Here is a 26,938-nt window from a genome sequence, read left to right on the forward strand (position 1 = left end):
CACATGCACACATGCACACACACTTGTTCAGGGCACAGGCAGAACTTAAAGGCTCAGGCTTCACTCCGGAGCGTTTATTTTCACTTCCATGTCTGTTTAATGTCTGTCGAAAATACGTTCCGTCCTGCCAGTTTTCCCTCTTCAAATCGGAAGTCAGATTAAACTCCGTATTGCTGGAAGCAGTTTATGTAAACACACCTTTCAAGCTGAATGATTAGTAGCGACTTTTCAAACCTTTACCAAAACCCTGTTCCCTAAACTAGGCCTCTGCGGTCAAAGCAATTAATATGTAATTTTAGTTTAAACTTTCCCTTTAAATATATAGAAGTACCCGCCGGGTAGTTTCTTTGAATGATGAAAGAAGAAGGAGCATTGGCTTGGTGAAGAAACACCGGTGGTTCTTTGAGCGGCTAATATTTATCTAGCGTCCAAGAGTAGAAATCCGTCCTAAAATGCCAAAGATCGTTTTAGGTCCTTCTTTTGGGTGCTGGGGTACACATTAGGAAATCACTTCGAGGAGACTTCCAGAGTTGACCGAACAGTTTGGAGTTGCCACAAATGATGTTCAGGCAGATGCATTTTTTGGGAGGAGCAATACTTTGATGGCTATGAGCTTATAACTGGTTGCATTTCTTTTTTGACTGTGGAGAGACCGCACCCTTTTCAGCCTCCAGCCAACATTGTTGGTTTGGAATTAAATGTTTTAAGAACTATAGGATGGATTAGACATGTAATTGCAGATGTTAATGGGGCATAGACTTACTGACTTGGCCTCACACTGCGGCTAGCATGGCTGCACAATCTGTTTTTTACTAATCCTTTTAGTGTGCAAATGAAAACCATGCCCTCAATCAAGCACCTTGCTGCCTAATACGTTCCAGGGAAGTGACCATATTTTGGGTCAGTCAAAGATGCCGAGAAAATGCTCATATTCATTAATTTCCCCAGCACTCAATGTGAAATCATGGAAAACAACCTCCATTCATGGGGAAACTACAAAAAGTCATCCTAAATTTTACTTAATCGGTGAAAGTAAAGCAATCAATCGTCTGCTGGTAGAAGTCAATTGAGGAAGTCTTCCTCTGAGGCACGAGGGTTTTCAATCCCCATGTTAAGTAAGATGATTAATTGAAGGTATCGTGAGGCTTTCCATAGATATGTTCCCTGATCTGGCTTAGTTTTTACCTTGCTCCCTGCCAATCATCTGAGCCAGTAAACTATGATAGTGTGTACATTTAAATGGTGTTATCAAAGCCTGCGCCTTAATAATGTAAAGGTAATTTGCATTATTACACATACATATGTATGGGGCTTAAAGGGCTTAAAGCTGTCATCAAGCCATCATCAAGGCTGCATCCTCATGCACAAACTTTAACGGCAAAGGGAACGTGTCACTTTTATAGATACAGCTTAAAGATATCAAAGCAGAATAAATCAATCCATTTTGAGCAGATGTTTCTTCGGCCAAGTGCTTCCACTTACTGTCATTTAAACAGCAATTGGCACACAAGGCAAAACTTGATACAATTGGTTCCGATACAAACTATGGTTTGGGTTATGAATATTAATATCCACTTCTCTGCTGACACAGAAAGAAGGAATAAGATGGATTTAATGACTGAATATACATCAATCCTAATGTTGAATTTGTTCTTTGGTTATACTATTTATTGTTGGGTAGTAGTCACTAAAGTTGTACTTTTTTGTACTTCTCGTCTTTCCTGTTTTTCAGCCAGTACAGTCAGATGTAATGGTTTTGTTTGCATTTTCTTTACTTTTATATCGAGTGTAATGCTTTTCTTCATTAACAGAAACATGCATTCACACAAGCAGGACGCCGTGTAGTGGCCATTGGACTGTGTGTTCAGTAATAAACGGCAGGGACATGTCTTTCTTCCAGCGCTGCAGACTTGGAGCCGGAGCTGAACTTTTTACCCCTAATTACATTCGTATTAATGCCTCCAGCTTGCCACAATTATTATGGCTTCCTCCAGGAACCTATCGGGTTCTGAAGTGGCCAGTGTTTGTTTTGTAATGGGGGGGCTGTGTTTGAAGTGAGAAGAAAACCAAAATAAACACCAAGAAGATGAAGCAAATTAATATTGCAATACAGTGTTTCTTTCCCAGTTGCCATGGAGTTATAGATGCACAGAAGTAGTAAATGGCAGGTCCTTAAAACGCAAAGGAAGCATCCAAATGGGAAGATAATACATGATGCCATGACAACGGAGACAACTCCATGTTCTAATAAAGTTAATGGTATAAAATATAATATTTAAAGATTGTACAAAGTTTGATGGCACTGCAGGCTTCATTTGTTAATGCAGTGTTTTTTATTTCTGCCATGAATACGATTCTAGGGAGAACTGAGAAGAAGAACCGCAGGCCTATAACATGTAAACTTCAGTAGTCTTAAATGTCTGGCTTGAGTATTTAAAAGCTCCCATCAGTTGAAATACCATTCCTCAGCAGTGTGCAGAGCTAGCGTATATCTTCCAAACCAACTTGTATTTGTTTAGCATTTGCACAGCGTGTAATTGTCATTCATATTAGGGAAGATTGTAAAACTTTGCAGTCGGAAATGTGATGACGTCCATAACTTGTAAATGAATTTATTTGCTTGCTTTTTAGTTCCTCCTCAGGCTTCCATCTACCCTTTCCTCAGCCACATGAAATATTGTGGTTTCGATCCCTTGGTTAAGTTCACATTCATAAAATGATGTTTGCAGGTTCTCCAGAGGGAAAGTACTCTACGGAATAAGTACAGCATGGATGTGGAAATTAAAATAACAGATGTCAACATGTTGTATCTAGGAAGAAATACACAGACTAGATTCATGATAATGGCATAATAATAAGACATTTGCCCTCCATAATGGTCTTTAATGGACATTTTAAACAGCTGCATATCTAAAATGAATACGTACACATGGTTGTAAAACTCACATTAAACTTTGTGTTGTTTGGAGTTTGTCCAAATTTGGTACAGGGCCAAAAGACCGGGTTTACTGTAAGGCCAATCCAAATGTAAATGGCTTCAGCAGTTGTTCCTTCTGGTAGCTTTATACTGAGGAATTTAAAATGTGAAAAATTCTAATTCAGAGCCCTTTTTGACGCCGTACTACATACTATGGCTTATCCGTTGGTCAGTCCACCACTTTTGTTCATACTGAATATCTCAACAAACATTAGATTGCCGCATATTTTATGCACAAACGTATCTAATCCATGTCTAATCGATATTTACATTTTTGGGACAAAATCACTTATTATCTGTTGGATGGATTGGCTTAAATTAAGTATTGATCTTCATGGTCTCCCGGAGACAGATTTAAAAAAACAAAACTGTTTTACTTGCTCAGAAGAATGATGCTGAAATGGTGGTGAAAATGGTAATCATTGTTTGACAGAAAAACAGATACAAAAGACATACCCAATACTAGAGTTGCAAGTGATCAAATATAGGAATGGGCAGTATTGTGTATTTTTGTAGTAGCCAATATCGATATATTATATATTATACTATATACTAAATTGATAGTTTGATGTTGTTTCTCATAACCAATTTCTCCTGTAAAGCAATGGCGGTTTCTGTATAGCTCACACTCACCATTGCATGCAACCTGGGTCCTACTCGCTCATTTCCCCTGGAGGGCAGAAGAGTGGGGGCCAGCCATATGAATGTCTGTCACTGAGTGATGAAGTTATGTTACATCATCGGCTGTTGCTCTTTAAAAAAAGAATAGGCACAACTGTGTTTTTGCTGTCAACATCGCCTCCGCAATCTATCAGCTGATCCTGTTCCTCAAAGCATACCCATTTGTGTTTTCTGTTTCTAGGCATACAACATGTTAAGTTTCTTGTTCAGGTGGTTTGAATTAAAAAAAGGAGCTCAGTCTGTGGGGACTTAACTTGGGAATTGAAGAGTTGCCGCCGGTTCAAGTACCAATCGGACAGAAAGTACGGTGTGGACTTGTTCCCTAGTGAAGTGCCAGTTCAAATGGTGGGCCCTGCTGAGGTGTCTTAAAACCATGTGTTTGTGCATTTGTGTATAGGTCCTATGCATGGACAGATGGAGCAATCTGTAGACTCTACCTCCCTTGGTGTGTCCTCAGCAGGTCCTTAAGGGATCCCTTCTAGGTTTAGGTACCACTGATAATTGCTAATGACTAATGAGTCAAAGCCAATACCCCTCAAAGTGTTAAGTGTTCAAATTGTTACACAGTATTTAAAACATTCTAATAGGAGTATTACACACTATCATTATGAGGACATTGCTGTGTCTTCTGTCCATTTAACAAAAGAACAGCTGAACCTAATAGAAGAATCTTTTTTTCCCCCTCTGGGACAATGTCCTTCTATCATTTTAGCTTTTTGTGTATCTGGCGGGGACAATCCATTACTTCCTTAATTTCTAGAGTAGCTGCTTGTCCTATCAGAGGAAGTAAATGAGCCAAGCCTCCTTTCCACCAACTCCCTGATTTTGTATCCTTTCAGATCCAAGGGCCAATTTGAACAATAGTAATTGACACATTGATCTAATAGGGCCATCATAATAGGGCTGTTACTGAGCTGGGAAATGGTGCTCGGCGTCACCTTAACATGTGCAAGGACTGACATCCCTCCATGATCCATAATGATAATTGTGATTTAGCCTTGCTTTCAACCTACGCCCCAACGTCTCCGGCATCAGGAAATCGTATTACATCTGACCTTGTATTGCCTCCATTAGAACTGGGTCATTTTTTAAAATACTGCAAAAGCAAAACAATTGAACCCTGTGCCATTTTGATTCTATAATAGTGCGTTATCATGGTCGCTTTGAATCAATTCCAGAGGCCCATTGTTCGGGATAGAGCTTAGAATTAGATTGATCGGACACTGATAATGCGGAAATCGATGATACAGCCTCCTGAAAGTAAATTATCGTCGGCTGAAATGTTTGTATTAATCTTAATGTCTGTACTCCTGATTGATAATGGTAGCTGTGCTCGCAGCTCGGGGACCTTTGCAATGTTGACTGAGACGTTAAGCACGAGGACGAAAAATTCATCAAAACTTTTTTCTATGGAACCTATTTTATATTATCCAGTTAACATTCGAAGAAATAAAGGGAGACACACACACACATACATATACATTCACATTCCTAGCATTTTGAGGGCTCACTCAGTTATGCTGCCGTCCAATATGACTTCTGTTGGTCAAGTCGATGCCAACAACAGAACAAGAGGCGTACTTTGCTTGAGATGTGTATGATGGTGAGGAACAACATGGTGGACAGGAGTGATCCAGCAGCTTCTCTCAGGGGCATCATCTAGCTGGAGGTGTTTCTACTGATATCTGGAACCTGAATATGACATACAAATAATGTTTAAAAGCCATGAAAAAGAGCATTTTGTTAATATGGGGCTTTAGTAAATTACTAAACTCTCATTAAAAAAGGACTGGAAGACATTGGATGATAAATTACAGACCCCGTAGAAACATCATGGAAAAGTTTGGAAGACTTTAGGGGTGGAAGGAAGAGGAAACAAACTTTGGAAAGGCTGGTTAATCTATCACATGGGTCCTCAACAGGGGTCCCGTGGCCCCTAGAGGGTCTTCAGAGTTACTGCACAAAGGCTGCAAAAATACTGTTTGTGAATGTTAGGAAAATGTTAGCTTTTTGCAAGACACATTTATGATTGAGCTATTCTTAAAACATTTCTATTTGAGCTAAAGGTTCATTATTCAGAGCTTTTCCCATTGGAACACTTCAAACACGTTTCAGGGAAAAAAAATGCTCACTTTTTGTCCTGATCCATTTCTACAAAAACCTGTCTGAAAATGAGCTGATCAGATTTTGGCCACTTTATGAGGTCATAACGATGTTGTGGCTTGAGTAACCATTAGCCAATCAGCAACCAAGGTAACCCCCCCCCCTCCCCCCCCCCACCTTATCACCTGAATCTCCTCCTAGAGCACCATTGTGTTCTTTTTAACCAAATGTCTCTCAGAGGGGCGTGGGGAGGGGCTCCTTATTTTCATCTTAAGTAACAGACAGAGAATCAGCACTTTGGAAACAGGGCTGAAACAGAGGGGATTAAGTATAATAGGGGACCTTTAAATTAGAATGCAAAAGCAGCTCTGTTATACTCTGATATCTATTCTCAAACTGCCCTTTCGCGCACATTTATGAATGGACTCACCATAAAGAGGAAAGGCTTTAAATCATATTTTAACAATACATTTTGATTGTTTTTTCATTTCATTTGTAGATCAACATTCTCTTATTTACACAATACAATTATTGTTGTCCCAGAGATTACAAAGTATTGCCTTTGTATCTAACAATATAGTAGTATTCTATGCAAACAACAATTCAAATTTCAATTTCCAGATAATCGAAAATAGGGCATTTTTCCCCTTCAACTACAAGGCTCTGATCTGAGCATATCCAACCCTATATAACAACAGACAGACATTTATATAAAAATACAAGTCAAGCTTGCAGTGATGGGAGTTCTATTTTAATCTGATGTGTCGCCTGATATGGTAGAAATGTATTATTGATAGAAAGATAGTCACACATGTAATTTTTGTTTGGAAGTGTATGATACGATGAAAAGAAAATTAGGGTCATTGTGTGCCGGTTATCTTTCATCACTAGTGTATTTATCCTGCCTTGTATCCCTTTATTAACCGGACGAAGTCAATTATTCCGAGACCGACTTAAGCATTTTGTTTGTTTTTCAGGACAAGCCCTCCCTACTGTTGCGTTGACCTGTATTCTCTACGGACGGGGGAAATGGTCAAATCAATTCAGTTCAAGACGCCCATCTATGATCTCAACTGCAACAAACAGTACGTCTGATTGTTAAATCAATACCCTGACATTTTAAATCAGCTTGTTTTTTTCTTTGTACTAATTGAATATTTCTTCTATTTTAAGTATTCTTGTTGTGAGCCTACAAGAGAAGATTGCTGCCTTTGACAGCTGCACCTTCACGAAGAAGTTCTTTGTAACAAGTAAGACATTCGTTTTAACTTCAAGTGTTTTTATATCCAACTATATAGAAGTGTTCTATGCTAACCAACGTTTAGAAGCATCATTTTAAAAAAGTAATTTCGTTTTTGAGGAACGTTTTTGTGTCTGCGGATGTTCAACCACACCCCAATGGTGAATTGTATACCCAGGAACCGTCACAATGTCATCACATGTAAAATATTATCGTAGTTACAGTAGAGATGTCCCGATCCGATGATTTTCAAAAGATCGGAATCGAGAGAAAAAAATCGGGGATCGGGATTTTTTTTTTTTTTTTTTTTATAAAATATTTGTATTTTATTTAATGTTACAAAACAAAAATGACCATGTCCACGTCTTAAAGTCATCCTGAGGACATAGTTTTGGTTTAAAATTACACAACATCATGTATGTGTTGCTTCTTTTGGGCTTGTTTTCATAGACCTGGTTGCTTATTTCTCTGAAATCTGGCAACAGAGTGGGCGCAGTGTCTAATAGTAGCAGTAAGCTAACGAGAGGCTACGTTCAGCTGGTGACTCGGGAGTCGGGACAGAGAAAATGTCAGGAGTTTGGTTCCGCGTGGTGGAAAGAACAGAGCTACGTTCAACACGACCAATCTAATACGCTACCTGAGAAACAAACACCAACAACAACACGACGAGTACACAGCGGCCACTCGGGTAACGGCACTGAGACAACCGGCACTTTCAGAGACTTTTAAAAGGAAAGAGAAACTGCCCCAGAACAGTGAAAAGGCCAAACAAATAACAGCCAAGATAGCTGAATTCATCGCGTTGGATGACCAGCTGTTATCTGTTACCTTTTTTTTCTCTCTTAATGCATTGCATAAAGATCGGATCGGGAAAAATCGGTATCGGCAGATTCTCAAAATCAAATGATCGGAATCGGATCGGGAGCAAAAAAAGGTGATCGGGACATCCCTAATTGTAGTGCTAATAGAAGTGTATGTTTGTCGAATGTTGGTCCACATTGCACCCCAGTGTCCTGTACTGTATAAAGTAGCGAAAAGCAAACGACGCCAATCAATACCAGCATTACTCAACATGATCTGTGATTTGCCTTGAACTTGCTTATAATGTAACCAGCCCACTGCAGTGTGGTTCTTTAAAGCTTTGCCTGGTGACTCAACTGCTTTTATCAAAACAAGATGTGAGGTCCTCCATTGAAACTCGAAACAGCTTACAACACAGCTCTTGCATCTTCCTGGCTGTCCCTGCCATGTCCGCTCGAGGAGGCTGCGAAGGAAAGGCCAGACTGTATTACAAGGCCATTGCCGTCCACTTAAGTCATTGACTGTAGTAAACTGACCTTACTGGCTGCCTTTAATGTGTCTCCTCTTTGTCTGCCTGCCTTCCTTATCAGTGTCTGAGCCACAGGAAACCAAACATGCTCAATAGTTATTAATCGCTTCTGAATGCAGGGGCCTCCTCTCCATAACGTTGTTTGGTCTGTTTGACCCGTAAAAGCAGTACACAAAAGGTACTTTGATCAGCCATTCCTGTCTGTTTTTCCTCCAGGGATTTGATGGTGGACAAGTCCTGTTGTTCCGAGCACACAAGGCTTATCCTGTGGTGTGTGTGAGCTGTCCCTTTCTTTTTCTTTTGAGTCCACCCATCATGTCTGTTTCTTCTTCCCGCTTATCCCCCTGCTCTCCTTCCAGGATGTGAAACACGTTATCTCACCGCCTGTGCTCCCCTCGGCCTTGGAGAGGCACAAAAGGCTTCTTTGGCGTTAGCAGCAGTCCTTGTGGCTAACCTCAACACACTTTTCCCCAACCGAACCCTTTCCCAACACAGCGTGCTAAATTGCTGACTCTACCTCATCTGCTCCCAGAGCACAGTAATTACCAGCAAACCATTTTCCCCACACCTCCACACACTCACATTAGATATTCGTGTCTGTGTGTTGTCGTCACAGTGGGAGCAATCAGCCCTGTCTTTATCTGCTTGCATTGAAATAAGATATTTTATTTTAAACAATAATGTTAGGATTATTTGTTGCTATTTATATTTATGTTGGCACACACGCACACACACACACACACACACACACACACACACACACACACACACACACACACACACACACACACACACACACACACACACACACACACACACACACACACACACACACACACACACACATGTTATCTGTGTGTGTGTGTGTGTGTGTGTGTGTGTGTGTGTGTGTGTGTGTGTGTGTGTGTGTGTGTGTGTGTGTGTGTGTGTGTGTGTGTGTGTGTGTGTGTGTGTGTGTGTGTGTGTGTGTGTGTGTGTGTGTGTGTGTGTGTGTGTGTGTGTGTGTGTGTGTGTGTGTGTGTGTGTGTGTGTGTGTGTGTGTGTGTGTGTGTGTGTGTGTGTGTGTGTGTGTGTGTGTGTGTGTGTGTGTGTGTGTCCACAGGGATTATTGTGTTAGTCTTTTAGCAGAGGAGCCATCCTCAATTTATTGGGTACCACAGTCTCCATTAGGTCATGCTGTTCAAACACACAATACCACTGACACGTCACCCCTCCACTTTCATACACACACACACACACACACACACATACATACATACATACATACATACATACATACATACATACATACATACATACATACATACATACATACATACATACATACACACACACAACATTAATGTGTTCTTCCAAACGTCATGTGTTTATTTACTAAAATGTAATTCTGTATTATGCATTGGTTCCCCTTGTAGTACGACAATGTCAATCTTTGTGTCTTTTCAGGCTGCTACCCCTGCCCAGGCCCCAGCATAAATCCAATAGCTTTGGGAAGCCGCTGGCTAGCCTACGCTGAAAATAAGGTAATCTAAACACACACACACACACGCACACGCACGCGCACACACACGCACTGTGGAAGTGCCTTATCAGAAATGCGACATATTTACAATCCAAAAAATGCATTTTATCTGCCTCTCTAATCTGTGTGGATAAACAACTCATTCCAAAAAGAGTCCATGAGAGATGATAACATTTTGAAAATCAACAGATACAAAGGAGTCCTGATCTCTTCCGCATAATGGGATTGTTAAGTACTTACAACAACTAGAATGCCTTAGTGCACAGTCTGTAATACAGAGAATGCATAATAGTGTTTTGGTGCTGGCCCACTCAAGTAATTGACAGCAGGGGCCACCGTTTGTGTGACTGCCTAAGGATTTCCAGAAATGACAAATCCAGTTTTTGGAGCAGTCAGAGTAATACTGGTATGGAGCCACTTCAGCGATATTAAATTAAATCAGTTCAGATTTTTTGGTTGGGTAATGTTTCTTTTAAAGCAAACCCAATTTCCTGAGTTAATTTGCCCACATTTTTTATTTTCTTACATTTTTGGTAGACTTATTCTATTTATCTTGTATTAGTCTGTAAATTGTTCGATTCTTTTGCAGTTGATCCGGTGTCACCAGTCCCGTGGAGGAGCGTGCGGTGACAATGCACAGTCCTATACAGCTACAGTTATCAATGCTGCTAAAGTGAGTATCAATACATACAGAGACCCGTTTCATTTCAGCACACAGGTACACAAGTCTTAAAAAATAAATCAAATATTTTTTATTATTTTGTAATGTATTCTAATTAAATTACATATTTTAAAATGTAACTTCGGGGCAGTTTCATGTTTATATCTTGGATTTTCTTTTTTTTTAATTAGCATTTTAGTATTTGGTAACAGTTTATACATAACACAATGAGATACAGTAAAAACTAAAATACGTGAAATAACTAATTAACAATCCATGAATCAGAAAAAGAGAATAAAAGACAGAAACAGAAAAAAAAGAAAACTGATTAAAAATATATTTAATGTTATATCTTACAAATAATGGATTTAATTAACGGTCATTAATAACGTTTTGTCTTTTATATATCACTAATTGTTCCCATCTTTCTTAAAAGATATGAACTTGATTTATTTTTCTCTAATTGTTGCCATTCCCTACATTTGATCTACTCGATTCTCATTTTACCACGTTTTTTGATAATTTTTGAAAGAGCATTGTTGTTGAAAACCTGAGAACAAGGATTTCACTGCCAACGCATGCTTCAATATAATTGTTCTGCATATGGAAATAAAAAAAACTGAAGCAACCACAACATGTTCCTAACCCTTGTCATCGCCATTTACATTCAAAATGTTGGCATTTTCCCTGGATATCGTATACAATTTCAGGGAAAACATGGAGTTGGAAGCAAAACACACACTTGTTATACTACAATTCGACACTAAAAGAAACCTACAATGTTTTTTTTACTGCTAATCCATCTTCATTGAAATGTATCCTTAAGAAAGTCAGAACAACTGTCTTCTAACTGGTTTGCTTTAATCTTAAATGTTTGAAAATAAGTGTATATGTTCAGACTGTGGCTATAATCTGTCTACAGGTCCTTTGGTCCGTCTTAAAAGCCTTTGTGCAGATAAAACAGCACATAATACAGGATTTCTAGCTCCGCCCACGCCATCTGTAAATGTGCTGAGATTGGATCCACCTGGCCCGTCTGGCTGACTAGTGCCGAGCTTATGAGACACTTCATCAACCTGCCTATCTGTGTTTCCCAGTGGAATCTGTTTCCCTCCAATGGTCTTGTTTCACTCATCTCAACACGGGAGTGACTCTTATGCCGCATTCCCATTGCATGGTTTCGGCTCGAATCAACTCACTTTTAGTACCGGGCCCTGTTCTCAGTTTCATTTTCCACAATGGATATAGGCGTGATTCTCAGCTAATGGCCCTAGTGACGCCTGGGTATAACTTTGGTTATAGCATTTTCAACGCTACATTGGCTGAATATTGGCAACCAATCTGGGAACAGTCTGAACTTTGTTAACTGTATGGCTAAGCGTACGACTTAGTTTTACAGATTGACATTTTCAAAAGTGTTAGTGAATAGTCGGCTATGGCTATTGACAGTAGCTTGGCTATTGAAACATGGTGGGTTTGAGCAAGATATGTTATGCTGATGTTGATTCTCTCTAGCCAATCAGTGGTCTACAGTTAGTCAACATCATCTTCTAATATCAGCTTGGAGCTGCTACCAAAAGAGCAAGTCATGCAGTGAAAATGTGGCGCAATGTATTAAAGTATAGTTGCTTGGATAAAGACGTCAGCTGAATACCGTGATATAATAATGTAATAAAGAAGACCACTGTGTTGCTAACAGGTTAGTCTAATTGTTAGCGGTAGACAATGGTTGGGGGGTATTTATATTCAGACAGTAAGTCTGCTTGCCCACCCTCTCCTCATTTAGGACCATATATCTCAATAAGGATGACAAGGTATCTCCTTCTGGCGCGACACGCTGGCTCTTAGTGCTGACGTCCAGAGACAGGAAAACACGGGGGGTGGGTAGCATTAAAGAGTAATGGCTTTTGTTTATAAGAAAGATACAATTGAGAGTGCGGCCAGTTGGACTGCTTGTTCTAAATTTGCTCTCTTTAATTTGTGTATCACATCAATGCTGTTGCCTGGCTCTCCTGGGTGTACGAGAGAGAAAGACCTTTCACATAAATTGGAATGTAATTTGTTTAGATGGCGACTTCAGGCCGTAGCTGTGTGTTTGTGTGTGTGTGATTGTTCATGTGTTTTTGTCAGCCATCAAATAAGAAATGCCTCCAGACCCTTCCCCCCCCTCCACTGGAAGATCAATAGCCCCTGTTTGGACTACCACTAAGAACTCCTCAACTGCAGTGATTAGAAAACACATTAGTGTTGATCAATTAGGAGCCAAACGTCTCACTTAATAATTGATGGCTCCTCTTGCATTTTACACACACACACACACGCACGCACGCACGCACGCACGCGCGCGCGCGCACACACACACACACACACACACACACACACACACACACACACACACACACACACACACACACACACACAAACAGAAAAGGCCAGGCCAAGTGGCAAAGACAGACAGTGGGTGATCCTCAGACCCAACAAAAGCAAGGCGCCATGCTGTATTGACAGGGCCGCCTGGTCTGAATGCCTGATTAGGCTCTCCGGGGCCCCTTTGGCGCTTACACACACACATACACACGGTCACACACATTGGACTCCATTAGACAAGACAGTGTAGTAGGTGAGATAGACTCCACTTAAGCAGCACTATCCATTTCCCTCAATCGAGCCACAGAGGTGTGTTTGAGCCAGACACCCTGGCTGGGCCTTAAGCGGACACAGAGGAGCCTTACTAACACACACACACACACACACACACACACACACACACACACACACACACACACACACACACACACACACACACACACACACACACACACACACACACACACACACACACACACACACACACAGGATTGCACATTCACTTGGCAGCTCATTTTTTATTGCACCCAAAGCTTTCAAACTAAGTGACCTCCAAAATGCAATGTATAACATGTGTTCCGAATATTTAATATTTGACATTAGGTGTTAGGTTTTTAAGCCTCTGTACTTTCTTTTTTTTCTTTCAGACTTTAAAGACAGGCCTGACAATGGTGGGTAAAGTTGTCACGCAGTTGGCAGGCACCATTCCAGCAGGTACTCCGGATGAGGAGGGCACACCTCACAGTGTGATCCGCCGCAGCCCCCACAACCCAGGGGTGGTCACCATCGTCGACACACATAGTGTCGGCGAAGGACAGGTCAGTCAAGTGTATCATTTAATAATACTGGTACTGTTCACCGTGATTTTGTTGGTTGAATTGTCATTGACACTTTATAATTTCGTACTGTCAAAAATACAACATTTTTATCACGATATTGACACGGCCAATGAACTATATCAAAAGTCTCTTCCACATCAGGTACAACTGCCAGATTTGGTATTTCATTTTGTCTCTGTGATGTCAACAGTGATGTCCAGAGGCCTAATGTGATCAGGTTTTCCGTCAGTCTGTCCCATTCTCTTGAATACGATATTTCAGGAACGCCTTCAGGGAATTTGTCAATATTCCGCACAGACGTCAACTTAGAATCATGGACCAGGTGTTTAGATTTTGGTGTTCAAAGGTCCAGGACTGTGACCTGACATCTGTCCCAGTCTTATGAACCATATTTTAGAAACACCCTAAGGGAACATAATCAAATAAAATCTGTGTTAAGAAGACAAATTAGCCAGTATTGATGATTCATATACATATAGATAAAGATACACCTAAACACACATAATATAGACAAAAGCTATGATTGAAATATATTGATTTCTAAACCAACCCTGAGTAACAAATTACTGTTGTTTAAACAATTAAAATGATCTTGGGTTCTGTGGAAAAAAAAAAAATGCAAAAAAAATCTTTAAATTACAATCTTTTTATTCAAAATGAGTATAAAACACAAATGTTTATATTATATTAAACTGACATATTTCTTTGTTGGTTTCCGTTTTTTTCGGAACTAACACACACATAACCAAAACTAAATTGGCACCAATGTTGTATTGGCTATTTGCCTCTTGGATGTTGTAATGTGTGACCCTGGTAAACATGACTTTGGCCACTGCGGGTTTATTTGAAACAGGAAATCCAAGGTTTTGTGGCTTGGACCCTTAGGTTTAGGTGAATGGGTCCATTCACCAAAACCCGCACAACTTGATGACAGGCGTGACTTATATTTGCTGCATGTAAACACTCTGTTGGTCTGTATATATACTTTTCACCTCAAAATTGCAAGTAGTGAATAGAGGAGGGTTAAATTACCTAAAACGATGTTGTATACAGGGTCCAGTCTTTGTTCTTTGAAATCAAAATGTTCAACTCTTTGGATTAACATTATATATTAATGCCATTGACATTTGACCAATTTGGCAAAAAGCTACCAACATTTTAAGAACATAATAGTTATAATATAAACTTAATACTATTTTTTTTTTTTATTAAAAAAGTATTTTCTCGACATAATGTTTGATAAAAGTATCAAATATTAATGACACATTTTTCTTAGATTGGTTGATACTGGTTATTTCTCAATTTGTTTTGCAAAGTGGTAAACTGTAATCTACAAAAAAGGCGAGTGAGCTCCATTTGGATGTATGGCCCTTAAACATCCTTCTGCACAGACCCAACGAGGTACATATACCAGTATACAGAAAGTTTACACACTAAAATATAGATCCAACCCATGTTATGTTTAGAACCAGCACAGTTACCTTTAACAGGATCTCGTTTTAACATCTAAAGACATGCTAAAAGCTTGTATCCACTTTACCATGATTAATCACACTGCAGTAGCTGTCGTGTTTTAATGAGGTGTGTAAGCATACACAGTACAGTTTGTCAGTGATGTGGTCACCACACACACATTTACTGCTTATTCCTTCTCTCTTACACATTGACTGTGGCCCCACTGTAGTCATGGAGTGTGTTGTCTTATAAGCTGAACCTAAGCCTTCAGAAGCAGGCCTGCACTTTGTCAGCAGCCGACACACCGTAACCGTACACTGGCCATAAACACTGACTGGGCCTGGCTAGCACGGAGGGAAAAGCTTCAAGCGGAAGAGAAATGTACAGTAGAGGGAGAGGAATCAGAGGGTGGGCTGGCAATGGAGAGTGAATGAAGATTGAGGTTGGGGTGTGATAGTTGGAGAAATGGTAAAAGGCAGGAATATAATAGAGATTGGTTGCTGTCAGTGTAGCAGTCCAGGCTATTCTCATGTCTTTCAGGCTTTAAAATGCCAATTTTGTAACAGCAGAATCATAACCCGTTTTCAATTTAGGTGGTTCCAGGGCCGGTTCCTAGCCGACTCTGATTCTCTTTGGTGCTACCACTTGAGTAGCCCTGGTTATCAGCCCCACAAATTAGATCAACTCCGGCCTAAACTATCTTCTTGGCCAACACCAAGAACCAAGAGCAGCGTATGTCGGAAGCTCACGTCCAAGGCTTGGGCAAGTTTAGCCTAACAGATCAAAAGTCATGGCGAGTACTGCAAAGAGTAGAAAGTTGTTACAGTAGCCAATTGCGAAAAAAAATGTGCGTTTCCACTTGAGTAGCCCTGGTTCACCGTCCCCTGAAATTGGTTCAACTCGGGCCCCAACTATCTTTTCTGCCAACACCAAGAACCAAGAGTATGTCAGAGGCTCACGTACGAGGCTAGGGCAAGATTATACTGAAAAATAATAGTTCATGGAGAGTACCTGAAAGAGTAGAAAGTGTTACAGTAGCAGCAGCACAGAGAACGCAAAGAGGTCAAAACGCAACCACACACACATCATGAGACATTAACCAGGCATATGTACGACATAATCATTATTTTTCACCATACTTTTAATCACCACCTGTTTTCTGTCATTGGCCTTTTTGAACAGCAACATACCACCCTGCTTATATATAATATTCTGTATATATATATATATATATATATATGCCATTTTTCTGTTTTCTTAATATACCAGCTGTCGGCTGTAATAAATCCATACACAGGTTGTTTTGTTGGTTTGCAGTTGGTTTAACCAAATTAGCACCAGGACAAGAACAAAACTCAGTTCAGTGAGAAATTGCTGAAACAGGCACAGACACTCTCCGATTCGTGATGTTTCTCTGGTGGACCCTCTATTGTATTGGTATTGTCTACCTGAAATGTTATAAAAGTGTCCTGTTCTTTCTTCCTTCCTTTTTTATCTTGCTTGCTTGTCTGAGACCAAGCCCTAAAGAGGCTCATTCTTGTTTGGTCTATTTTCCTATTTAAAATGCTCAGCCGTCCTCCATAACATTGTTTATGCAACACTGGGTCCAGGTTTAACCTTGTGTATATGCTTTCTCTGAAACAGGCACAACATACACACATGAGAACATCGAATTTGTCCAAACTCTTGTCTCTGTTTTACCCGGTTCACACTGGTTTTAGTACAGCCTCTTAATGAAGCATTAATAATCAAAAAATAGCTCAGCTTTTGATGATTCCTAATTCCTTTCATGCAGCACAAAGAAACATATTTGGAAAAAGTGCGTATTTGTCTTGCCTTTGTTTCTTACAAAGGTAATATGCAAATTATTTTCTATCCACAAGAGGGCAATGACTCATTCAGAAAGGAGTTTAACTTTCAGCTATTTCACCAAAGGGTGATGTCAAAGAACACTGCCGAGTGTGGTGGTGATATCAGAATAAACTCAAATGTGAAGATACGTCCTTGGGTAAGGGAAAGTCCCATTTTGGGTTGAATGTTCTTATTGTTTGAAAAAGAGTTTCAGTGTGTTTTTGCGTGTGTGTGTGTGTGTATTTACTTCAGGTCTTGGTGAGTGAGGAGTCGGACGGAGAGGGAGTGGTGGCTCACTTCCCAGCTCATGACAAACCCATATCCTGCATGCAATTCAACCCCAGCGGTAAGACACTCACACACACGCACACATTTATTTCTGAGGAAGGACTCTTTACAAGTTCAGTCAAGGCAGGAGAGGAATTACGCTTCCATTTAAGTGTAAAACGATGTTTGTTTGATTCACATGAGTCTTTATCTAGTCTCCTAAGTGGTCCTGAACTCGCCAACTCCCACACATGTAGTTATCTGGGTGTATTCATACTCTATTATTCACAATGAACATGCATTTAGCCTGAGTTTCCCCAACTTATCCCTTTGCACAAACCTTAAAGGGGCCCTTTGATCATTTTCAGGTTCCTATTTGTAGTTATGTCACTATGTTACGGAAGTAAACAAAGGAGTCTAATGGAGGCGTTTCAGGAACGGGGGGAGAGTGTGGAAGAGGGACTTTTAGATGTGTTGCCTTTGTAAACCATTTACATGCACACAAAAACATATACAACACACCACAGGAAAGGGTAAACCCCCAACAGCCTAATAGGGACTCTTTAAGGTTAGGTTTCTTAATTCAACACAACACAAAAGTAAGATGACTTTTCTTTTTTTACTTTATGCCGTTGGAATCTACAAGTTCATGAATCAATGTCTGAAGGCAGCTTTCATGTTTACATTTTAGACTCACCTCTCATCATAGTATTTTACTCTAACATTTCCCTTAATAAAAGCTATCTTGTAAAACTATAAATGAGCTTGTGAATGTTCCTGTTACTCCTTTGGTGTGTATGTGTGTATGCTTGTGTGCGTGTGTGTTTGTGTGTTCATGTATTTTATGCTCTGTGCTGTGTGTGTATGTGCTGTTAATAATGGAGCTGATGAGAGATGGCTCTCACTCCTTGACCTCCAAGCCCCAAAACTCCTTCGAGACTTATGGCTAAACTCTGCAGCTCTTTATGAAAAGGAACAGGATGATATTGCAGACAAATTAAGACAGGACATGGTAGTCCTTTCAGCAGGAAGTAAACATGATATCTACAAAAAAGCCTTGCTTAATAAAAAAGAAAAAACCTAGTGCTAAACATTTAAAAAACTGATTGTGATATGAACAGCTGTGGAATGTGCCACTCAACATTTATGCTTTATACCTCCCCCTTTCATAGCTGTTACTAAAATAAAGGCACTTAAAAAATAAAATAAAAAAAAATGTCGTAGGAAACATTTAAAAAGAAAACAGTGCAAGTAGAAACCATCAAAACAGCATACAATGATTAAACATTTTAACTTAGAGTAAATCATTCTTGATTCCAATCTTTTATCAGTGAGTTAGTGTATTACACATGTTCTCTATATGGTATTACAAGCTCTATTTAAAAGTGCTGTTTAGTTGTCAGTGAAAGTATTTAGGGAGTGTGCCGTTGAAGATGATGTCATGGCTGTTTCATGCAGCATTGTTACACTGATCAGCTGAGAATCCGGCAAAAAAAGCACCTATTACCAAAAGTGTTGAGTTAAGCAGAGGCGTAACATGCATTAGGAACTTGCTTAATGTGTGTGTTTGGAATCAGCAATATTTGAATCTGTAGGAGCCATTTCCTTAGATTATAGTATCTCATCTTTTTAGAGCTCATAACCTGAGATTCTGTGGTGTATATTATTTATTATTTAATTTGAGTGCGTTACTCTGCAGGTCGAGATGCTGCAGCATAAAAAGAGAGGTGCTGCAGCCTACTGGTGTGGCTGACTGAAGCAAACAGTTTTTAGACCTTGCTGGTTGGGAGCGTCATAGCACAAATAGTTTGTTTAAAAACGTTTATTTATTTTTGCCTTTTTTGGAATAATTTAATTGTTCAATCGCATCTGGACATTTATATTTTTTCTTTCAAACTACACGCGTCTACTCGTCGGTCAGCCCCACGAGTGAATCACAAACAAAGGACAACAAACAAATGGATATCGTGATCACTACAGTCTAAAAACTTGCGTTTGGATAAAAAAAAACGGAGGGAAAGTTGTGAAGGAGCAGCGGCATCCAGACAAAGGAACAATGGAGACTGCGCGAACCAGGAAACGCCACAGGGGTGAATAAAGTTCAGAAGTCTCAAAAGTGTACAAATTGTGGAAAGAACTGGATGGATTGGAACTATTCCGTTAAGGAAGACATATATCTTAATTAAGGAGCACTATTGGAGTGATTTTGTTGGACATTGGCTAATGGAAAGGCGGCACAGCAAGGTCAAATTCAGCGACCTTGTCAAGTTCATTGAGCATCATGTAAAGATATTAACAGACCCTGTCTTTGGCTGTATACAGGACCAAACTGTCAACACAGCAAAGCTGGGCTTCAAAGCAAGTATTAATAAGAGGCCGAAATCCACTAGCAGCAGCTTTGCCACCAGTATTACAAACATTGACTGCCAGTCCACATCTCCCTAGCCTCACAGCAGCACCTCCAAAGCTTCCTGTTTGTACTGTTCAGGTGGACATACAATGGATGCATGTTTCTCACTCAAAAAGAAAATGCACAAAGAAAAGATAAGCTTCATAAAGGAAAGAGGAATCTGTTTTGGTTGTCTTGTACCAGGTCACATGAGCAAAAACTGCAATAACCGCTTAACAAGTAAAGTGTGCAACCAATCTCACCCTACTATGCTCCATATAGGAAAAGAAAAGGAAAGACAATTGGAAAGAGGTGAAAGGTCTGCAACCTCAAGGACCGGAGAGAAGGCTATTCTAAAAGCATGTGGGCATATTGGGGCCGGTGAAGTGGAAGAGGAGTGTGTGTGTTATCTATTGTGCCTGTTAAAGTAAAAACTAACAAAGGAAATCAAATTATTCAAACGTATGCATTCCTTGACCCTGGAAGTACAGCTACATTCTGCACAAGCAAGCTCATGAACTAGCTCAACATTACATTACATTACATTTAGCTGACGCTTTTATCCAAAGCGACTTACAATAAGTACATTCGACCAGGAAGACACAACCTTGAAGAAAACAGAATCATATAAGTACATCAGATTTCATAGAGCCAAACATTTCAAGTGCTACTCAACTGGCTATAGATAAGCCAGTCCTTTATTAGTATATAAGTGCTCTGTTAGCAGTTCTTTGTTAGTAATTCTATCGCTCGAGGTGGAGTCGAAAGAGATGAGTTTTCAGTCTGCGCCGGAAGATGTGCAGGCTTTCTGCTGTCCTGATGTCAATGGGAGCTCATTCCACCATTTTGGAGCCAGGATAGCAAACCCACGTGTTTTTGCTGATGGGAACTTGGGTCCCCCTTGCAGCGAGGGTGCAGCGAGTCGTTTGGCTGATGCAGAGTGTAGTGCACGCACTGGGGTGTACAGTTTAATCATGTCCTGGATGTAGGAAGGGCCAGATCCATTCGCAGCATGGTATGCAAGTACCAGTGTCTTGAAGTGAATTCTAGCAGTTACCGGAAGCCAGTGAAGGGAGCGGAGGAGCGGAGTGGTGTGGGAAAATTTAGGAAGGTTGAAGACCAGACGAGCCGCTGCATTCTGGATGAGCTGCAGAGGTCGGATGGCACATGCAGGTAGACCAGCCAGGAGGGAGTTGCAGTAGTCTAGGCGTGAGATGACGAGAGCCTGGACCAGAACCTGCGTCGCTTTCTGTGTCAGCTGGGGACGTATCTTCCTGATATTGTAAAGCGTGTATCTGCAGCAACAGGTTGTAGCAGCGATGTTTGCAGTGAAGGACAGGTTGTTATCTAGGATCACACCCAAATTCCTTGCAGTCTGAGTCGGGGAAACCACAGAGGTGCCGATGTTGATAGTCAGGTCAAGAGTGGGACAATATTTTCCCGGAAGGAAAAGCAGTTCAGTTTTGTCAAGGTTGAGCTTGAGGTGATGAGCGGACATCCACTGAGAGATGTCAGCTAGACAAGCAGAGATGCGTGCGACAACCTGGGTCTATGAGCGGGGAAAGGACAGAATTAATTGGGTGTCGTCAACGTAGCAGTGGTATGAAAAACCATGCGGGCTAATGACTGATCCGAGCGAGTTTGTGTACAGGGAGAAGAGGAGGGGACCAAGAACAGAGCCCTGAGGGACCCCTGTAGTTAATTGACAAGGGTCGGACTCGGACCCTCTCCAAGTTACCCTGTAGGTACGGTCTTTGAGGTATGAGGTGAGGAGGGAAAGTGCAGAGCCTGAAACTCCAAGTTCTTGGAGAGTGCGAAGGAGGATCTGATGGTTCACCGTGTCGAATGCAGCAGACAGGTCCAAAAGGATGATGACAGAGGAGAGGGAGGCTGCTTTAGCAGTGTGCAGTTCCTCAGTGACAGCAAGGAGGGCAGTTTATGTGGAGTGACCTGCCTTGAAACTAGACTGGTGCGGATCCAGAAGGTTGTTCTGATGGAGATAACAGGAGAGTTGTTTAAAGACAGCGCGTTCAAGTGTTTTAGACAGGAACGGGAGGAGAGAGACAGGCCTGTAGTTTATAACATCTGACGGGTTGAGAGTGGGTTTCTTTAGGAGAGGGTTTACTCTTGGCTCCTTGAGACTGTTTGGAAAGTGACCAGAAGTTACAGAAGTGTTGATGAAATGGGTGAGAAACGGTAGAATATCAGGAGCGATAGTCTGAAGGAGGTTTGAAGGGATAGGGTCCAGAGGACAGGTGGTAGGGCGGGCAGAGGTAATGAGGGTAAGAACCTCACTTGGCAAGAGAGGGGGAAAAGGAGGTTAGTGTGCGGGTGGAAGGAGGGTCTGGTGACCCAGCGGTGAGTAAAGGTGAGTCAGAAAAAGAAGAGCGAATATCATCAACCTTTTTTTCAAAGTGGTTAACAAAGTCGTTTGACAGAAGTGAGGAGGGGGGAGGGGCTTTGGGAGGGTCCAAGATGTCAGGAAAGAAAACAAACATCCTTCTTTGCACCATGTGCCAAGAAAAGACTGTGAGCAGTCATATCATCACAGGACTGGAAGTGAGTGAGCTACATGGTAACAGGTTCACCCCTCTCCCAGAAATCTACACCCAGAAAATCATGCCTGTCACCAAACACAACATTCCCAATCAAAAGGATCTATCAAAGTGGCCATACCTCAGTCAAATTAAACTCCCTACCATTGATGCAGAAATCGGCATGTTGATTGGTACCAATGCACCCAAAGTTATGGAACCGCTATAAATTATTAATAGCCAATAAGAAGGCCCATACGCAGGACTTTACTGGGATGGGTGGTCAATGGCCCGTTGAGAGGAGGAATCGCAAAGGACAGCAATACCGTCTCCGTGAACAGAATTTATTTGGTCAATTTACAGGAGTTACTGATCACACAATACACCACAGACTTCAGTGAAAGGCCTATCAGGACAAGCAACTCATGCAAATAGCAAAAGACTCATCAAACATTGTGGATGGACACTACAGTCTAAGATGACCTTTCAGGAGGAATGATGTTTTAATGCCAGATAATCGCCACGTTGCTGAGCAACGCCTCTCCAGCCTGCAAAGAAAGCTTCGTAGGAATGCATCATTTCATGAGGAATATACCAGATTTCTCAGTGATGTCATTGACAAAGGTTATGCTGAAAAAGTGCCACAGGAGCAGCTGAAGCAAAAGGAGGGTACAGTCTGGTATATACCTCATCATGGGGTCTACCACCCCAAGAAAAGAAAACTCAGAGTGGTCTTTGACTGTGGAGCATCATTCAAAGGCACATCCTTAAACTCAGAACTGCTGCAGGGTCCTGATCTAACTAACAGCCTTTTAGGAGTACTAACCAGATTCCGCCAGGAGCCAATAGGAATGGTGGGGGACATCCAAGCGATGTTTCACCAAGTCAAGGTACCCGAAAAAGATGCAGACTTTTTAAGATGCTTGTGGTGTTCTGGTGGGGACACAAGCCTTCTCCCTTCTGAGTACCGCATGACTGTGCATTTCTTTGGCGCTGTTTCATCACCCAGCTGCGCTAGCTACGCATTAAAAAGAACAGCAATGGATAATAGGGAGTACTTCAGACCTGAAGTGATTGACACAATACTGAAAAACATCTATGTGGATGACTGCCTAAAGTCTGTTGCTCCAGAGGAAGAAGCTATCCTGCTGGCCAAAGAGCTCACAGCTGCATGTCAGAGGGGAGGTTTCCACTTCTCTAAATGGATAAGCAACAGTCGCAGGGTGCTGTCCTCAATTCCCGAAGCTGACAGAGCTAAAGAAGTGAAGGAGCTGAACCTGGACAGAGATCGACTCCCAACAGAGAGAGCACTTGGAGTGCAATGGTGTGTGGAAAATGACAATTTTACATTCAATGTCAGTATCAAGCCACAACCACACACAAGGAGAGGAATATCACTCATTCACTCTTCCTGCCAAGTTGCTATTACAAGAGCTGTGTAGCACTAGCTACGGTTGGGATGAGAAAATACCTGAGAAGTTTTCTAAGCAGTGGGTTACATGGAAGCTAGATCTTCAGAAGATTACTGACTTCAAAGTAAAAAGGTGCATCAAGCCCAATAACTTTGGCCAACAGATCCAAGCACAACTACACCATTTCTCGGATGCAAGTGAGCAGGGGTACGGCACAGGGAGCTACTTGAGACTGGTGAACCACAATAACAACATTCACATGGCATTCATGATGGGAAAGGCAAGAGTAGCTCCTCTTAAGAAGAACACAATCCCCAGGATGGAGCTTGCTGCTGCAGTGCTGGCTACAAGAGTGAACACATTACTCAGAACAGAGTTGCAACTACAGTTGGAAAGCTCTATGTTTTTGACTGATAGCCAATCTGTGCTCAAATACATTGCAAACCAACACACAAGGTTTCACACATTTGTTGCAAACAGAATCTCCATCATCAGGGAGTCCACAGAGATAACCCAATGGCACTATGTGAACACAAAGATCAATCCTGCTCATGTCGCCTCTAGAGGACAAAAGGCTGACACATTTATGGAGAACAGATCATGGATCCATGGCCCAGAAATGCTCTGGAAGTCAGAAAAGGACTGGCCGCTGTTTCCCCTGGAATCCATCTCTCTCTCCTGCGATGATTTAGAGGTCAAAAGAAATACTATTATCAACACAGTTATAGTCACAGGAAATCCTACAGGCAAGCTACTCATGCATTTCTCCAGCTGGAGAAAACTGAAAGTTGCAGTAGCATGGATCCTGAAGTTCAAAGAAGGCTTGAAACGGCTCGTTCAAAGGAGAAAGGAGCTTATTTCCACTTTAAATGACTCTAACACCGATGCTCAAAACAAAAGCAATGTTGAGCATAAAATAGAAAACACGAAGGCCACACTGGGTGGACAGACCATTACTCTGGAAGATCTTGAGAAGGCAGAAACCTCCATCATATGCCAAACCCAAAGACAGTAGTGTCCAGAAGAAATTACAGCACTGCAAACAACAAAACGTAGTGTCAAAAGGACAAGCAGCCTCGACAAGCTTGATCCAGTATTAAAAGGTGGAGTGCTAAGAGTGGGAGGACGCCTGAGGAGGGCAGCTATGCCAGAAGAAACTAAGTTCCCTGTCATACTGCCATGTGTCAACTCTCATATTAAGGCACACGCATGAAAGAACTGGACATGGAGGAAGAAACCACATCTTCTCTGAAGTTAGGAAGAGGTATTGGATCATCAAAGCCTGCTGTAAGAAAAAATATTGGGAGATTGTGTTTTGTGCAGATGACAAAAAGCCAACGTTGGAGAGCAGAAGATGGCTGACTTGCCACAGGAAAGGCTTGAGCCAGACATGCCTCCATTTACCAATGTTGGTGTGGACTACTTTGGCCCTATTCAAGTCAAAAGAGGACGTACCACATTAAAGAGGTACGGAGTGCTGTTCACATGCATGACAAGCAGAGCTGTGCATATTGAGGTCGCCAGCTCACTTGATACAGACTCATGTATCGACGCTTTGAGAAGATTCATATGCAGAAGAGGTCAAGTAAAACATATAAGAGCTGACAATGGGACCAATTTTGTTGGAGCTCAGATGCGGCTTTCACACCAGCGCTTTTCAGTTTCTAGCTCCGAGCGGGAGCTTTTCTGGTTCAGCTCCGGTTTCCCTTTTCAGCTCCCGCTCTGTGCACACCGCCCACTGGCGCCCCAGAGCTGCCCTTGCTGCGTCATGACGTCACCGTTTACATTGCTGATTTCCTCCCCAACGGCAGCTCACAACAACAACAACAACAACTGCGTCGGGTCGATGATCGTGTTGCTTTTAATCACACGAAGCCAGAATAAATTGAATAACGACTTCTCCAACCTTATACTTTGCTCCAGAGTGCCGTGGTTCATTGTTTATTAATGTGTTTCTGCGGCATTTACCGACCGCTGCAGTGCTGGCTGCTCTTCCACGGGAGTTTATTCTCCCGTTAGCTCCCGGTTAGCTCACACTGCAGCGGCCGCTCTAAAGTATTCACTGTCCGACTCACACAAGCAGCTGATGCATATCCCCAGTTCCCTTAGCCTAAGTGAATGTGTGTCAGTCTGAATTGACACTGTTTGGTATCACAACGCTGTTATGAAAGTTTCTCTGGTATAAAACGGGTGATGTTGGCATAGCAACCGAAGCTAAACTGACTACTTGCATCCGATAGCTGCAATAATACAAAACAACACGTCTGCCTCTCTCCACAATGATCGATAACAGTGAACGGATGGTCAAAGTAAGGCACAAATAAACAGAATCACACGAAGCCTGGTTAGTGTTGCCTGACTTTATAAAGTGTGTTTATAGGCACTACTGCTTGTAGGCAGGCATAACAGTCGACCCATGTTCAGGGGAGTTGGGTTTAGTTTCCTGCACGCCTCAACGTAAGAGAGACGTAAGCGACGTCACCTCTTAGCTCCAAAGCTCTTGCCTCTGGACCGACAATTTTTTGGAGCTGGAAATGAAGCGGATTCCGGAGCTAAGAGCCGGCGCAGCTCCGGTGTGAACTGGAAAACCCGGCGCTTTTCAGGCTCTAGCTCTGAGCCGGAGCTGAAAAGGCGCTGGTGTGAAAGGGGCAAGAGAGAGTTGAAGGAAGCCCTCTCCATTCTGAACCAGCACATCATTCAGGAAACTCTGCTGCAAAAGGGCATAAAGTGGAGTTTCAACCGTTTCCAAACCTAACTGTGCCGTACAAATCATCATGTCTGAGTTTTGGCTTTACGCTGTGCACGCAGCAGCCATGCATAACATGGCGCATGTGAACTGTCCCCGCCCCCCCCCGCGTTGACAGTTCACGAGCATGCTTCCCCCCCCCCCTCGTCAGAGTCGTGTAAAGGCCGACGGGTAATTCTGGATTTTGACAGAAGTTCTACGATCCTGTCCGTCAAAATGACGGGCAGCGAAAAAGTCTAGCGCAACCTCTGTGACCCTCAAGACCTGGAGCCTCTAACCCCAAATCACATCTTGCTCTTAAAAACCAAGCCAATTCTGCCCCCTGGAGTTTTTGACAAGAAGGACCTGTTCGGAAGACGCCGATGGAAACAGGTGCAATACATGGCAGACCTATTCTGGAAACGCTGGTGCCGGGAATACTTACCCCTCATGTAAGAAAGACAGAAATTATGTAAGGAGAAGAGAAGCTTTAAACCTGGAGATGTAGTAATGGTAGTTGACCCTACTGCTCACCGTAGCTCTTGGATCCTGGGAAGAGTACTAGAAGCTATGGCAGACACTAAA

General features: G+C 41.8%; 1 protein-coding gene across 2 annotated transcripts in view; it reads left to right on the forward strand.

Moving 5' to 3' along the window:
- The window catches only part of bcas3 (BCAS3 microtubule associated cell migration factor), a 328,454-nt gene that overhangs the window by 24,349 nt on the left and 277,167 nt on the right, over positions 1-26,938 (forward strand). For both annotated transcript variants that reach the window (XM_034097703.2, XM_071205327.1), the window contains exons 8-13: positions 6,739-6,846; positions 6,935-7,011; positions 9,778-9,854; positions 10,443-10,526; positions 13,529-13,699; positions 17,279-17,372. In XM_034097703.2, coding sequence (XP_033953594.2) covers positions 6,739-6,846; positions 6,935-7,011; positions 9,778-9,854; positions 10,443-10,526; positions 13,529-13,699; positions 17,279-17,372 — 611 coding nt within the window. The remainder of the gene's footprint in view (positions 1-6,738; positions 6,847-6,934; positions 7,012-9,777; positions 9,855-10,442; positions 10,527-13,528; positions 13,700-17,278; positions 17,373-26,938) is intronic.

The sequence above is a fragment of the Pseudochaenichthys georgianus genome, chromosome 13 (genome assembly GCF_902827115.2).
Source record: "Pseudochaenichthys georgianus chromosome 13, fPseGeo1.2, whole genome shotgun sequence".
Lineage (NCBI taxonomy): Eukaryota > Metazoa > Chordata > Actinopteri > Perciformes > Channichthyidae > Pseudochaenichthys > Pseudochaenichthys georgianus.